General features: G+C 39.3%; 1 protein-coding gene across 2 annotated transcripts in view; it reads right to left on the reverse strand.

The window, feature by feature from the left end:
- Nucleotides 1–2,374: 2,374 nt before the first annotated feature.
- LOC140547858 (venom phosphodiesterase CdcPDE-like) overlaps nucleotides 2,375–15,182 on the reverse strand; it is a 53,515-nt gene continuing 40,707 nt past the window's right edge. Inside the window, exons 18-26 of one of the 2 annotated variants that reach the window (XM_072671106.1) lie at nucleotides 12,616–12,703; nucleotides 11,847–12,031; nucleotides 11,395–11,434; nucleotides 11,149–11,303; nucleotides 8,359–8,494; nucleotides 8,013–8,087; nucleotides 5,720–5,852; nucleotides 4,636–4,780; nucleotides 2,375–3,630 (exon numbers count right to left, since the gene is read on the reverse strand). In XM_072671106.1, the coding sequence (XP_072527207.1) occupies nucleotides 3,478–3,630; nucleotides 4,636–4,780; nucleotides 5,720–5,852; nucleotides 8,013–8,087; nucleotides 8,359–8,494; nucleotides 11,149–11,303; nucleotides 11,395–11,434; nucleotides 11,847–12,031; nucleotides 12,616–12,703 (1,110 nt within the window). In that variant the 3' untranslated portion in view covers nucleotides 2,375–3,477. Of the gene's footprint in view, nucleotides 3,631–4,635; nucleotides 4,784–5,719; nucleotides 5,853–8,012; nucleotides 8,088–8,358; nucleotides 8,495–11,148; nucleotides 11,304–11,394; nucleotides 11,435–11,846; nucleotides 12,032–12,615; nucleotides 12,704–15,182 lie in introns of both variants that reach the window. The other variant, XM_072671105.1, reaches the window with a different exon arrangement.

Genomic DNA, 15,182 nt, shown 5'->3' on the forward strand with positions numbered 1-15,182 from the left:
GTAATCTGATGTTTACTGACTGGCCCTTAGACACTGGACGAGAGTGGTGACCCCTGCCAGACACCTCACAGGTGTAGCTGCTCTCAACAGATGGACTGGTGGAGTCCAGCACAATGGAGGTCTTGTATGTGGAAGTCCTGTACTGTCCATTATTGAAGCAGTAGCAGTAAAGAGCTGGATTGAGGCTGGATTGTTCGAATAAGGTTTGGAGTGGTGCAGAGTTGAGTCAGTTAGCTAGGTAGAAACAATAATTTTTTTGTAGTTTTATTTATTTAGCTAGCTGCTAATATAACAAATTATGTTAGCTACCTCTGACCACAAATTAAGGTACTTGGAAAAAAGGTACTTGTCTTTCTTGAGACAAGCCTGGCACTTTTTTGGTCAAGTTCGGTAAAATAAATAAATAAATAAATAAATGTATACAAATAAATAAAATAGAAATGTAACTTACGCCCCGGTCAGTTACTATAGCAACATATGCATTTGGCCAAACCTACTCCGTGCCAGGCTAACGTTCAGGCTTAGCTAAGCTCGATCACTTCTATTGGACGGGCCGTGTTATGTCATTGGCTTTTCCCCTGTTCTTTCTTTTTTTTTTTTTAATTTAATTTAATTTTATTCTTAATGTTATTATATTTGTAGGATTTGCCATTAGTGGTACAAAAATCGCTTTATATTATATATATTTATATTATATTATTATATAAACTATATAATAATCAAATATAAACTATATAATAATCTAATATGGAATATTAAGAATATTAATATGGATAATATATATCATTATTTGCATAGTAGTGATTGCATAGTAGTTACTACTGCCTGTGTGACTGGGACTGTAATGCTTAATCATATGTAGCTAAAGTTTCCTGACCTATTCTGGGAGGTTGGTTATGTTATTTTTTCTACACCATCACCGGTCCTGAAGCAGTGAGAAACATAGAAAGTCCAGATTTAATGATCTACGGTTTCTCCTCCTCACTCACGGTATCAGCAGTGCTTTTGTATACAGTGTGTCTGAGCTACAGTCAGAGGTGCTGAGGGGCCGGAGAGCTGAGCAGTGGGGGGCAGTAGAGCTGTAAGCTGGTCCACTCTCTAGAGCTCATTCTTTAAATTCACATATTTGTTATACAGTGGAACTCTTTAGAGTTTACAATTGCGTTATAGATCTTAATACAGATCTTTCCCAAGCTGAGAGATTAATAAAGTTCCACTTATTTATTAAATGAGCACATTCAAATGACTTTCTTTTTTTAATGTAGCTTCATTTTCAGTCACATCTCTCAAATTTGAACTCATACTCAACATAGAGTTTCCCTCCTAAATTAAGAACTCACTTGACTTTGGTATGACTTTTTCCCCCTAGTTTTTCCTCTACCAGTTTACCGTCTGCCCCTCTACAAAGGTGCAGCACTGAGACGCTGTTTGGACGAGTTTTAAGCAGAGCCCAGCAGGTGTATCAGATCAGCTGTAATTAGCGCTGGGACTTCTGGGAAATGGAGTTTTCAGAGCTTCTCCCAGCTGCTTTCTTACCACATCGTCTTGGCCCCCTGCTGGTGACTGGCGGAGTGGATGAACCCTTACATTAAACTGCTCCTCTGTTGTTAAATGTTCAGTGTATTCCTACATTTTGGAGAAGATCTTGCTAGAAGGTGAGTCTAGAGTTCACCTGTGTGTAAACGCTGGATGTGTATCTTACTGTGTTCACTCTCCTCTCTCCAGCCACAGAAACGCAGCAGTGAGAAGATGCACTGCACTGCATCTGGAGAAGCTCTCTTACAAGTTGGGGGCTTCTCGTGTGCTGACCAGCAAGAAGGAATTCATCAGCAGGTTCCTGACCGCCGTCAGCAAACTGGCCCTGGACTCCGCACAGGAAGTGAGGTAAGCAGTTGCTTGTTTTTACACCTATTGGGTCAGAACTGAACCCATCAGCATGTTTTCTTCACCAGCCAGCACTCAACATACACTTGTGCACATAGCAGCTGCATATTATTTGTATATGAAGTATATACTTGTAATTATACCTAAGGTAAGAATGTGGACAGTGAACAGTTTGGCAGTCAAGCTACTCTATAAATATGCATAATTGTTTTGATTGTTATAAATATTCACAGAATTGGAAACCCTGTACATCTGCCAGCAGAAAGGAGCCATATTTTAGCAGATGTTTAGAAGTAAACATAAAACAATGCGTGGAACTTTTGTCTTGTGTTGATGTTTTGACCGCTTCCTCTGATAAGGCACACAAGAAGGGACGAGGACGTGCCGCAATATCCTCCAAGTTCCTCCAAGTAAAAAAGGAAAGTTAAGTGCTTTACCTTTTACATGATGAATATTTCAGGCATTCCTGGTGTAAAACAGCAAAACACACTACAAATAAACAACATTTTATTATCAGTTTAGTAATGTAGGGTTCATCAAATAAGGCAAGAAACCATCCACATGAATACACAATAACACTACAAGCTTGTTCCTGTGTTGTATAATTTATAAACAGTATTTCTTTTTTCTACACCACTGGGTTTTTCTGCATAGCTTATAAATGACACAGGTGGAAAATACTGTCATTTCTACAAAGATGCCACTTGGTGGTAAATATACAGTATAATGCTGGCCTCAGACCTATTTAAGCTACATTTGTAATGGCAAATACTAAACACTGAGATTTGTTTTTTTAACCACACAGCTGCATTTGTCAATTGCATAGCTCAATACCTTGAGTGTGACTCCTAATTATATGGCTTTTATGATTTTCCTTGTTTGGTCGTCTCACTCTGACTCCCTTTTGCACTACAGTCCCCTGAGTTTGGCTGATTGTGTTCCACAATCTCACGTTTCACTTATTCCAAAAGAGTCTGTTCCCTATCTTGCTTTCACGTCTTTGGTTGATGAAGTCTCTTTGCCCAGAATTACACCCATCAGCCGTAACATTAAAACCACTAGTTACTAGTATAATTCTGTTTAGGTACACCTTAGGCCGCAAAAACAGCTCTGAACCATTGTGGCATGGACCGCTACAAGACCTCTGAAGGTTGACCTAGACATTAGCAGCCTTTAGGTCCTGTAAGTTGTGAGGAGATCACATCCCTGAGCCTTGTGCATCCATGATCCTGTAACTTGTTTAGTGGTGGTCCATGCTTGGTACTGGTCTTCTGCATACCAGGAATGCCTCACAAGGCCTGCCGTTTTGGAGATGCTTTGGCATCACAATTTGGTCTTATGCTATGCTTTTAGCACATCACCTTCAAGAACTGCCTAATATATCACACCTCTTGACAGATGCCACTGTAGATGAAGATAGTCAATGCTATTCACTTCACCTGCCAGTGGTTGTAATGTTATGGCTGATCAGTGTACTCTTCGGTTTGAAGTTTAATGGAGGTTCTTGTGCTGCTCCGTCCATATGAGGATGATCGATCCATTTTGAGGGTCACCTCACAAGGTGCCCTCTTTTACTTCTAATAGAAATAAGTGCTAAAACGTCGGCAGGAAAGTCTTGAGCTGTAATGTTTCAGTAACAGACAGTCGATCATGATAAAAACTCAGGCCAGTCAGTAGCTCGATGTCTCGAACTCGTGCCACATGGTGCTGGACCCACTCCTCAACCCATGAGTAGTCATTTCCGCTCTGCAAAAGAGAGAGAAGACCAGACAGACAAACTCAGATAAATGGACACCCATAACATCTAAATGCTTTCGAACAAATGTTACACTGAGTGATTTACACTGTTAATCCAATAAATCTGCCTCCTTGCATGTGCTTGGTATTGCTACACCTAATATCAAATTCATAACAGCATGTTGTCTTTAGGGGTGTGGTGATCCAGTGTTCAGTATTATTATCAGTATGATACTGGCCAAACTCGCTGGATCGGATTTCGGAAGAATAAAAAATTGTAATCCATGGTTCAAGCCAACATGCTGATATTCTAGGCTTCACAACTCAGAATCAGTGTAACGTCCAGACAGATCCACTTATTAGAACAAGCAGCAATATTCACCCTATCTAACCATGTTTTTATCGTCTTTACAAGCAACAACTCCAGATGAAGTACATTTATGATAAAAACATGGTCAAATTTGTGCAAATATCTAAATTCTGTTAATATTCATAGCTCTAATTCAGACATATCTGTATAGCCTAGAATCTCCTGAAACTAACATGGCATGTGTGACTGTCTCTTATTAATTCTTAATTCTTAATTATTAGGCGAATTAAGTTATGTCAAACTATCAAACGATCATGCAAAATTGGCCTAGGTGTCTCACAATATAGAGAGGGAAAAAGATGCTATTGGATTGCTACTGGTATTCGCAGAAGCTTAAGGTTGCAGTATGAGGTATTGAACATTATAAAAGAGAAATTACGCATACATTTTAGTGGGTAAAAGGTACAATCATTGTTTTATAATGGTTTTAAGGAGGAGTTATCATACTATTAAACTATAACCTCAGAGTAGAAGCAATTATTACATATTATTAATGTAACCTCATCATGTAACACACATTTTCACTGTCTGCCCTTTGTAAGTCATTCCAATCACAGGTTCTGTAAGATGAAAGATCTGTAAGATCTGTAGCCAGTGACTGAGGGATGATGGAATAATAGCTCTCATGTACTTCCACTACTCACATGACAGGTCTCTAGGTTATCCGCCCGGTGGGGTAGAACAAAAGATAAAGCGTCAAGTGGACCATTACACTGTTGTAGAGCCTCAGAGAAGTTCTTACAGCTTGTTAGAATCACATAGTAATGTGTGGGTGTTGGAGCTTCAGTCCTGCTGCAAAGAAACAGGAGATCTGTTAGACTCAAAGACTCCTACAGTAGAAAGACTAAGGGTTACAGTGATGATATTGTTATGTTTAACTACGACTTGGTGCTTTACAAAACAGAGAAATGAAAATATGAGAAAATACACCAGTGCCTAAAGGTACCATATATTTATTGCCCTTATTTACACCCCAAAATGTATATACAGCCAGCCCAGTAATAAAAGTCCTGGTAGCCCTGCAAGGGCTCCTAGCCCTCCCAGTCAAAGTTGGTGAAGCGGTTAAACGTGTTGATACTGGAGAGCAGCTCATCACCATCAGAAACCGCTAGTTATGGGAAAACAGGACGCTATGCTAACCAGGACTTTTCCTGTGACACTTATATTCTTGGGTTTGCATGCTGCTTCTTCAAATTCCACCAAAGATTTTCAAGATGTTCAAGTCAGGCGACAAGTTTTGGTGGACTTTTAGGTATGCTTGTCCTGTTGGAAGGTCCAATTTCCATCTTGCCCTCCACACACTGCAGGTTTCCAGTGCAAGAGGAAGCAAAGCAGCCCCAGAGCATCACCGAACCACCATCATGCTTCACTGTAGGCAGGGTGTTCTTTTTAGCGCATGCTTTATTCTTCCTCCTCCAGAAATACAGCTGATCCACAGGCCCGAAAAGCTCCAGTTTTGTTTCATCGCTCCACAGAACAGAATCCCGAAACCTCTGACGTTCATAAATATGGTTTTGAGTAGACTGGAGATGACTTTTCTTGTGCTTTTGGGTCAGTCGTCAAAAAAAAAAGTAGTTTTTTGTGTTGCTTTTTGGTGAAAGCAGTTGCTATATTAGATGTGCTGAGCTATTTAAATAGCTCTTGATGAGATCTATGGTTTTGAGTACATAAAACAACTGAATGCAATGACTTGGTTAGCTTTGTAAAAAAAACTGTTAAAACACTTACGGTGTCTTCCCAGTCATGACATCAGAATGTCCATCAAAATCTTTATCGAATATCGGTCCACTCATGACATTTAGGCCGTTGCGTTCTTGTGAATACTTCACCAGCAGAACATAGTGGAAATAATCCCAAATGCCTACAAAGGCAAACAACCAGAAAAAGATTACATGACATGTAATAATGAAAAACATGAGAAATATTATTGTAAATCTTAAGTCTGAGGACAAAAGCAGCATTTAAAATAAAAAGAAGCCAACAGAAAGCACATTAAACCGTTAAGCATGATTGGCCACTAGAGGGCATTATAAAGTTAGAAATGCAGAAAGCTTTAAAACCAAAACATATCATGTTCCAACATTGTGGTAAGTAATTCTAGGGATTTTCCCACTGAAAAGATGTTTCACAGCACCACTTGGCACTAGATTCAAATCTGAATGTTCTATATTTGTCAGTCTGTTACCTTAAACAGTGGGCGCTTGTTAGACTAAAAGCACATATAAATGAAGGTGTCAAACTGACCCTGTTACAAACATCAGTCTATTTACAACACATTGAGGACGAGTAACACAAATCTAATACAGGGTATCTGTTCAGGACTGAGCATGTGTAGTATAACCAAAAACTGTGTTTTATTTCTCGAGGATAAAGAGAGCTTGGAAAATGCTCAAGTACAAATTAATCTAGACTGATTTTGGTACATAAAACCACACAAATGTTACAAGTGAGCAGTTGGGGTGAAAAATAAAATACAGCATAATATGGATAAGTATATATTTCATGCACTGTACTACAATATATGGCCTAAACAGACTACACTGTACAGATTTGAGTTCGGATGCCTAAGCCTATGTCACTGCTAACAGGTGTAGAATGTTAGTAGAATGGGTCTTACTAAGGATCCCAGTGACTTTACACATGCCACTGTCATAGCATGCCACCTTTGTCGTAAGTCAGTTCAAGAAATTTGTGCCCTGCTAGATCTGCCTCGACCAACTATAAGTTCTATTACTTCTATTAGACCACATAAACTCACAGAACGAGTCTGCCTACATAAAAACTGCCTCTCCTGTTACATTACTCACCACAGGAACTGTCCAACAGCCTCTGGAAGCAACATTAGCACAAGAACTGTGAACTGAGAGCTTCGCGAAATGGGTTTGCAAGGCCCAGCATCTGCACACAGTCCTAAGATGACCATGCACAAGGGCAAGCATTGGCTGGAGTGATGTAAAGCATTTTGACTCTAGAGCAGAATCTGGGTTTGGCAGATCGCAGGAGAATGCTACCTACCAGACTGCAGAATGCCAACTGTAAGGTTATGATAATGGTTTGTGGCTCTTTTTCAGGGTTTGGGCTTAGCCTTGTAGTTCAAGTGAAGGGTACTGTTAATGCTACAGCACACAATGATATTTTGGATATTTTAGTTTGGGGAAGGTCCTTTCCTGTTGCAGCAGGACTGTGACCCTGTGCACAAAGGAGGTCAATAATCACCTGGTTTGAAAGTTGAGTGTAAGTGAGGCCTTCTTGTCCAGCAGCCTGACCTCACAAATTCTATTTTGACTCTCTTGCACAGAAGAGTGGAGGCTTTTATAGCTGCAAAGGGGCTTTGGAAAGTAATGTCTGACACCTGCCCATCACACCTACATTACTGGGACACCTGCTCATTCATAGTTTTTGTCTTAAATAAAGAGTTGGAGTATCCGTTTAGGCAAGGCTTTGTACTAGATTTTGGAGCACTGCTGTAAAGATTTGATTGACTCAGCCCCAATTCCCTAGCTCATCCTAAAAGTATCAGCTAGAACACCATCATTCCTAAGAACACAGTTCCACTGCTCCACAGCTCAATGCTGGGGGCTTTGTACCTCTTGTACCTACGCCTGGCATTCTATTAGCAATACTTCTCTACAGAGACTAGACAAGCTGTATGTGTGCATTTGTACATCTGTGTAAGCAATGAGTGCACTTCATTCATTAGAAGGGGTGTACACAAATATTTGGACATATAGTGTAAATATGAACTTGTTACATAATTTGGCAGTACGGTGTATTTCTTTAATTTATCAATGCACTGGTGAAAAAGCCAAGGCTTCGTCTCTTGGTGCTCTAGACTCAAGTGTGATTTAAGGGAAGGGAATCATTTACATGTGACCCAGTTTCATGTAAAGATAAACTGTTTAAACACATGCGCAAAAATTCAAGGCCATTCAGGGTACAGTGGACTTGGCTATTAAGTAAACAGAGAAAAAAAGCTCAACAAGCACATAAGCAGGAGACAGAACAACACTCCTCAAGTTACCTTTAAATAGTGGAAACATTGGCGCCATGTTACTTGTTATCAAGGAGTCAGATCTGGTTCCATTTGAGCCCAAATCTGTGGAGAAAAAGGAAGTTCACTTGATAAGATAATAAGGAAAATGAAAAGTAATGAAGCCAATCTACAGCTTTGACGTTAGCAGTGCACTGAGTTCACTCTATTAACATGTGTACATCATTTCCACATGATCACACCTGAATCCAGGAGATTCATGTGTGTTCATGCAGCACTTTTTCCACTGATTGGAGTGAAGTGATTCACCCCCAGGGCTGAATCTGTTTATTTAAACTCAGCCTGGATATCAACAGAGACATGCTGTGAAGCTCACTGGGAGGATGGAGAAAGCCGTAGGTCAGGGTGGGGTTACTCTTGTAGGAGGAGCACGACTGACTTGCACTGGCTGGAACGCGCACGTCAGCACGCACACACTCTTCCTGTGAAGAACTGAGGGGTTGCACACCGGCCTGAGAGGATATATAAGAGAAAAGAAAGGAAACAGTGTTTATGTAGAGGAAAGCTAATGAGCTGTTAGACAAGCCTGTGTGCTGTAAAACACACAGTGGTCAAAAGCAGACTACAGTAGTAAAAGGGATAAATACAAATACAATTTATACAACCCGACTGACATTCTAAATGAAATTAATATATCTCTGAAAAGTTGTTAGCTGTCTGGAAATTCAGGACATCACTCAGAATATCAATGTTGTTTTAAAGGGGCTCTACAATGTCAAACTGTGTTTGGTCAATAGAAGTCACATACTGTGAACCGCAAACTGCTGTTCCTTCTTCAGACTCATTTCCAAACCCAAAACTGTTACCTAACAGTCTTGACTCGTATATTCACACATCCAAAACTGACAGAAACCCAGCCAACTAGTGAAAGCCCAAGCTTTCAAACTTGCTGAAATGGTTAAATGCAATGGTCACAGCAGAATACAGTGAGAATATGGTACTGAAGAGCAGCTCATAACCTCCAGCCTTTGATAGTTATGTGCCAGTGTCTGCAAAAGGGAAGCAAAGTGAAAGCCGGGATGAGCCAAAAGCTAGCTTTACATCTTTATCTCTTCATTGTCCACTTCCTCGAACACTAACTGGCTACTTAAGCTAGGAGCTCAGAAGGGAAAGAGACGGCCTTATAAAAAAATACATTTTAACCAGTGAGATTCAAGAAAGTGTCTGTGCTTTTTCGTCTCTATCAGCTAATAAGCTCTTAAAGGAAATGATGCATTAAAGAATCCAGCTCCGATGTCAATGAAAGGCAGAATACAAACTTTATTTCCCTATAAAGTTTTCAAAGGACATAAAGACTAAGGCACTATACAGTATAATGCGTCAAAGCAGTCTGAGTAGCCTGGCTCTGTTTGTATCTTCTATACTGTCCTTGTCTCCCTTATCTGGAAGCTCCTATTCATATTTTTTATCATTCAATGTGCTTGTTTGGACCTTACTTTGGAGTCGAGGTGTTTTCAAGGTCCGCTTATGTCCAGACCAAAAGTACCGTTCTTTTTAAAAAGGGAGTGCTGACCCCTGCAAATCACTCACAAAAAGGGCTAACTGTTGACTGCCAAGACGTTCACCTTCACCCCACAAACTGAGGATAGCTGTTGCTTGCTATAAGATGTTCACTTCTCCTTTACCCCGTCTCATGGCCTCTCCCTTGGAGAATAGGCCTTTTTCCTAGCATCACTATCTTTAGAGGAAAGTCAGCTGTGTCATGCTAAGGGTTGGTGTTATTATACAGTTGGTACACCGTTTTGTGACATATAGTGAGTACATAAACCGTCAAAAGCCAAACCCAGGGACGCGAGAGGGGGCAAGGCTAAAAGCTAACTGGCTTCTACCTCTTCAGCTTGCTAATTGCACATCACACTGAGAGGACACAATGAGAGGACAGCAACACTATCAGGTAAGATTCAGGAAAATTTCTTTTTTTTTTACAGTGTTAAAACTAATATTTAATAAGTGTAAATAAAAGCGGAGTTTTTTTTTTTTTTTTAAAGTTACATAACTGTGATAAATTGGCTAATGTAAACCTATGCTATTTTGAACCCTTAATACTAACATATCAAACTATATGGATTCATTCTTATTACCTTTTTCACAAATAGCTTTCCAATCTTTTCAGTTCTGGCTCTTTTGATCTCAAGGCAGTGCAGGAATAAGGAAGTTAATGTACATATTTGTGTATAGAATATAAAGTACCCTGATGGTTATGAATTGATTCTAAAATAGATTCTCTAAAAACTGTATGATATAGAAGTGATGAGTAGTAAACATTATCTGAGAGGAGTTATGAAGGGAAAATGTGAGCAGAAGGAGACACACACAGAGCTCTAAGGGTGCAGCTGATGATTTATACTGAGGCGTGACCGCATAATGAAACAGTACATGCCTGCTGTGAAAGCTAACACGAGGAGAGGATATATGATTTGGGAGAGCTGAAGATAGATCAGCTTCCTCTTAGTTGGACTGCCTTCAAGGAAAATGGCAAGACTTTTGATATTTTAGGTTTTTGTTTTTTGGGCGTGTGTTTTTTTGTAAAAACAATCATTAAATGATTCAAGGAGCAGAAAAACTTAGTTTGAGTGTATAATTATTTAGCAGTCTTTAGAGTTTACTCAGAATGGTGTGATAAAGAAAAAATATCCCGTTAACGGCAGTTCTGCAGATGAAATTGCCATGTTAATGAGAGAGGTCAACAGAGGAGGGTTACGATAATTCCGATAACCTCCTAACTGTGATAAGCAGAAAAGCATCTCAGAAGGCACAGCACATTGAAACTTGAGGTGGATGAGCTACAACTGCCTGACAAGTTCCACTGCAAAAACAGAAAGCTGGAGCTGCAGTGGCCATAGACTCACCAAAACTGGAAAGCTGAGGACTGATAAATTAATACTACTGGTCCTGCGAGCCTGTATTCGCAATATTTTGTTCAGGGAAGCTCTTTTAGTGCCCTAGGAGGCAGTTTTCTTCATGACCTCCTACTACTTTGACCAACCATTTTACAATGCTTTGCTATACATTTTTTTATTTGATAGAGTGTATGAATGAACACCAGTGATGTTTTCTGAAAGCTGCTGCTATTTTTAACTTCCAAAATAATGAAGGCAAATCTTACCAGTGACTCCAGTGTGTATGCGACCCAGAGAGGCATTAGGATATCTTTGCTGTATCCACTGATGTAGGATGAGTGATGGAGTATGCAGTGGTCTGACTTCTCCTGTAAAACCCGAGGAAGGCCATGCGGCAGGTGTAGACGTTTGATGGTCAAGTCTGCGGGGTTACATTAGTTACTTAAACACAAATATGAATGTTTGAAATGTGGTTTTGTGTATCAAGAGCAACAACTTTAATCAATACATACCGGAACCAGAATTGATGAGCTGCTGGTTAAGAATTTTAAACTGAAACAGATCAAAGAAACATCATAGCATAATTTACAGTGTCAACATATTTGTATCAATCTACAAGTAAATATCAACATATCAACATATATCAAACATGAAAATTTAAAAATACAATTTACATCCCATCTACAGTTTGAAAAAACCTGTTAAGACATAAATATTGCTTATCATTAAATAGCTGGTGGATTGCAACAAAGTGAAAGTACTTTAAACAAGACTTCAAAAACAAATTTATCTGCAATCATTTTAATCATTTTAACTGCAAATATTTTTGCAGTTTATGGAGTGAGTCTCTTTTTTTATTTTACTTTCACAATTATAGTAAAGGCAACTGTCAACTGAATGTAAAAAAATTGCTAGCCTTAGGGGGGTCTATGAAGAGACTAAATTTGCAGTTGCAGAGAGTCACCTGGTCGGGTGTGTGGGAGCTGCAGACACAGCCTCGGTTGTCAGTGGGAGACAGTGCTGTGGCAGAGCAGCTGGATGCTTGAGAAATCTCCGCAGGGTAGACTGGTTGGTAAGGGGGATTTCTTAGGAGATGGTTGAGACTCCCATGAGTACCATTGTTAGGGACAGGGGAAACACCCAACAAATCTAAATGGAGAGAGACATGTAAGTTTTCTTTCACACACAAAACGTGTTAATTAACAATACACTTTCTGGTATCACCACTGTAACATGGTTACAGCAGTAGAACTGGAAAGCATTAGCTTACTGAAAAACATTCTGTGATTAAAGTGTGTTCATTCTCACAGAAAATATCTGATTGTGTTAGTCCGATAGTGTACATTTCAATGTGAATCAACAATGATGACAAATTCTTTTGCTACATTGTGATGGATTTCCAAGTGAAATCCAATTGCTAGCTGAGTGTTTCAGCTTGATGATCGCCAGGGGCAGTGGAAGATGGATGGGAGTCATAAAAACAATGGTTAAAAAGTCATTATCCCCAACTGCTAGTGCACAGTGATATAATCAAAATCGAGAGGCTAGCAAGAGTCATTATTTTTTCATGGACAATTATGTGAAAACATGAATCATGTCTTTTTAAATGGTATTATATGATGATAAATCCAGTGTAATATTCATTTGGATTTCAGGTTGAGCTGTATTAACTGGTAATTGTATGGGGTGAACTGGAAGAAAATAGTATAAAGTATAGAGGATAGACCACTTACCACACATGAGGTTATACACTTCTATATTTTCAAAGGGAGCCACAGTCGTCTTGTACTTAATTCCTGGTCCATGTCCTATGAAAATTGCCTACAAAAATGGGCAAAGACACCTATTCAAACACACATTATCACTGTAAATATGTCATAAGGATTATGACTGCAGCTCCAGTTAAGGTCAGATGTTTACCTACACTCATCATAGCCATGAAAGCCATGACAGTATTTGGCTTTCAATGAATTCATTGAACTGTTCTTTTCCTGGGGAATGTAAACTGTTAAAGGTCTAAGATTCCTGAAGGTTCTTTAGTTTACAAGTGTGGATAAACCTCTTAAGGGGCATGAGGAACTTTTAAAGAACCCTCTTTTTCTTTTTCTTCTCACAGTTTAAACTGAAGGACCTTCAAATGGTCCTCAATGATCTTATACTTTCAACAGTGTACAACAAACATCTTTAATAACAAAAAATCACAATCATATATACACACTTAAATGATTAATTCAGTAGTGCTAAAATTTTCAAAAGATGAAAACATGTGATCATGATTGACTACAAAAGGATTAGCCACGATTCACACAAGCCAGATTTCAACAACTGTACGTAAATACAAGTAATTATGAGGTCGTCACTTCGCCTCAAGTCTAGAAGAAGACCGACACTGTCAACTTCAACAAAAAGGAACTGGAAGCTGCCGAAATGCCATTTTTATGGTCAGATGAGACAAAGATTGAGATGTTTGGCCACTGTCACAAGAGGTCCGGTATGTTTTTCGGAAAAGGAAAGGTGAGGCATTCAACTCAAAGAAAACTGTACCGGCTGTTAAACATGGTGGTGGTAGCATCATGCTCTGGGGCTGCAGATTGCACAAAATAGATTAAATAATGACCTAATTAAATAATACCTAATTCTTCAGCATAACCTTAAACCTTGAGCTAGACAGTTGAAAGCGGACCCAACTGGGTGTTTCAACAGGACAATGATCCAACTCATCAAAGGTAGGTGTGGAATGGGTAAAGAAAGCTATTATTAGGCTTTTGGAATGGCCTTCCCAAAGTCCTGACCTCAACCATATCAAAAGGTGACTGTGCTTTAAAGTCAATGCCATGCCAGGTGAAACTTCCTAAGGGACATTTAACTAAATATTAAGGGTACAGTATGTATTTATGACCCTGTGTTGATTTCAGAACCTTAAACATGTTTTTCTATTAAAGCTCTATGTTGTACATGATGCTAATTTTCTTTATTATAATGTGTATAGGGAAAAGGAAGGCAGAGATCATGTTTTGCTATAGTAACAGTAGTCAGTCAGTAGAAAGCAGTGTGATGTAGAAATACCTCACACCCAACTGAAAAGTCAACACTGTAGCTCTTCACACCCTACATGGTGGCAGTTGGTTACAGTATTACAGTAGGTGAAAGCTCAAGCTCACATTGGCGCCATTTGTAAACATTTTAGCATACGCTTAAAGTAACAAAAAAAGGACCCAAGCATGGTCTGAAGGCAAGTCTGAAATAGTGTGTGTCTGTAACTCATTTAGTCTTATTTTTCTTACTACAGACACATGCTAAGAATTAAAGAATGAAGGCAAAGCACGCAAAGTTAAGCTTTGGTGTGTTCAATTAAAAGCAGCAACACATAGACTCCATAAAGTCGACTAGTTCAGGACATTTAAGTAAAACACAGCCGGTTATGTCATTCGCCCCCATGTTTCCTTAAAGACAATATTTAACTATAGGCATTCCTTAAGACCACAGAAGGAAATACACCCAGATCATTCCAGACCAGTCCCTCACCACCCATACAAACATTGTGTGACAAAGCATAACCACTGATTTCCAGTTTCTGCCTCTGCATTTGAAACCATAAATTCTGTTTTGTCTTACGCTCTTAAATATTAAAGTACCTAAAAGGGTTATTTGGAGCAATGCCACAGAACCACTTTTTGTTCCATTAAGGACCCATCAATAGCATGAATAGTTCTTTAAAGCATCTTTTAAATATGTCAATTTGATTAAAGTTTAATGCACTTCCATATAATGTAAAGCCTCTAGACCAATTGACTCCTTAAACCCTTTAAACCCTGGATGTAGGCCCACACGTCATTGCCATTATACTCACTTTCACAGGCCCTAAAATAGAACCCGGATGTACTCCAAAATACAGCAAAAACTCACAAAATTTGGTCAACTATGGCTATACAAATTTTTTTACATTAGGATAAATAACTGAATCATTAACTTTTTAAGGGTTTAAGGAATTAAATCTCTTTCTTCTAATGTACATCCTAGCCAAGAAGCCTCTTAGGAAGCTTTATTATTAAGGTGTGTATGAGTTTTGGGTACTGAAAGGATCTTGGTAGAGGAAACACTGTGGCAACAGGGCTGTGGTTAAGTGCTGGCTGCAAAAGGAGGTAGAGGTCTGGTTGAAAAAGTGAGTAATGACTAACAGTCTGCACTTGTGTGTTGTTAGAGGCACTTATGTGCGTGGGTTTCTCACAGAAGGGTGTCTCACTAGAGGGAAAGAGAGGGAGAGAGAGGACTGGAAAACAGTGCGAAGCCAGATGGACAG

Source organism: Salminus brasiliensis, chromosome 25, assembly GCF_030463535.1.
Source record: "Salminus brasiliensis chromosome 25, fSalBra1.hap2, whole genome shotgun sequence".
Lineage (NCBI taxonomy): Eukaryota > Metazoa > Chordata > Actinopteri > Characiformes > Bryconidae > Salminus > Salminus brasiliensis.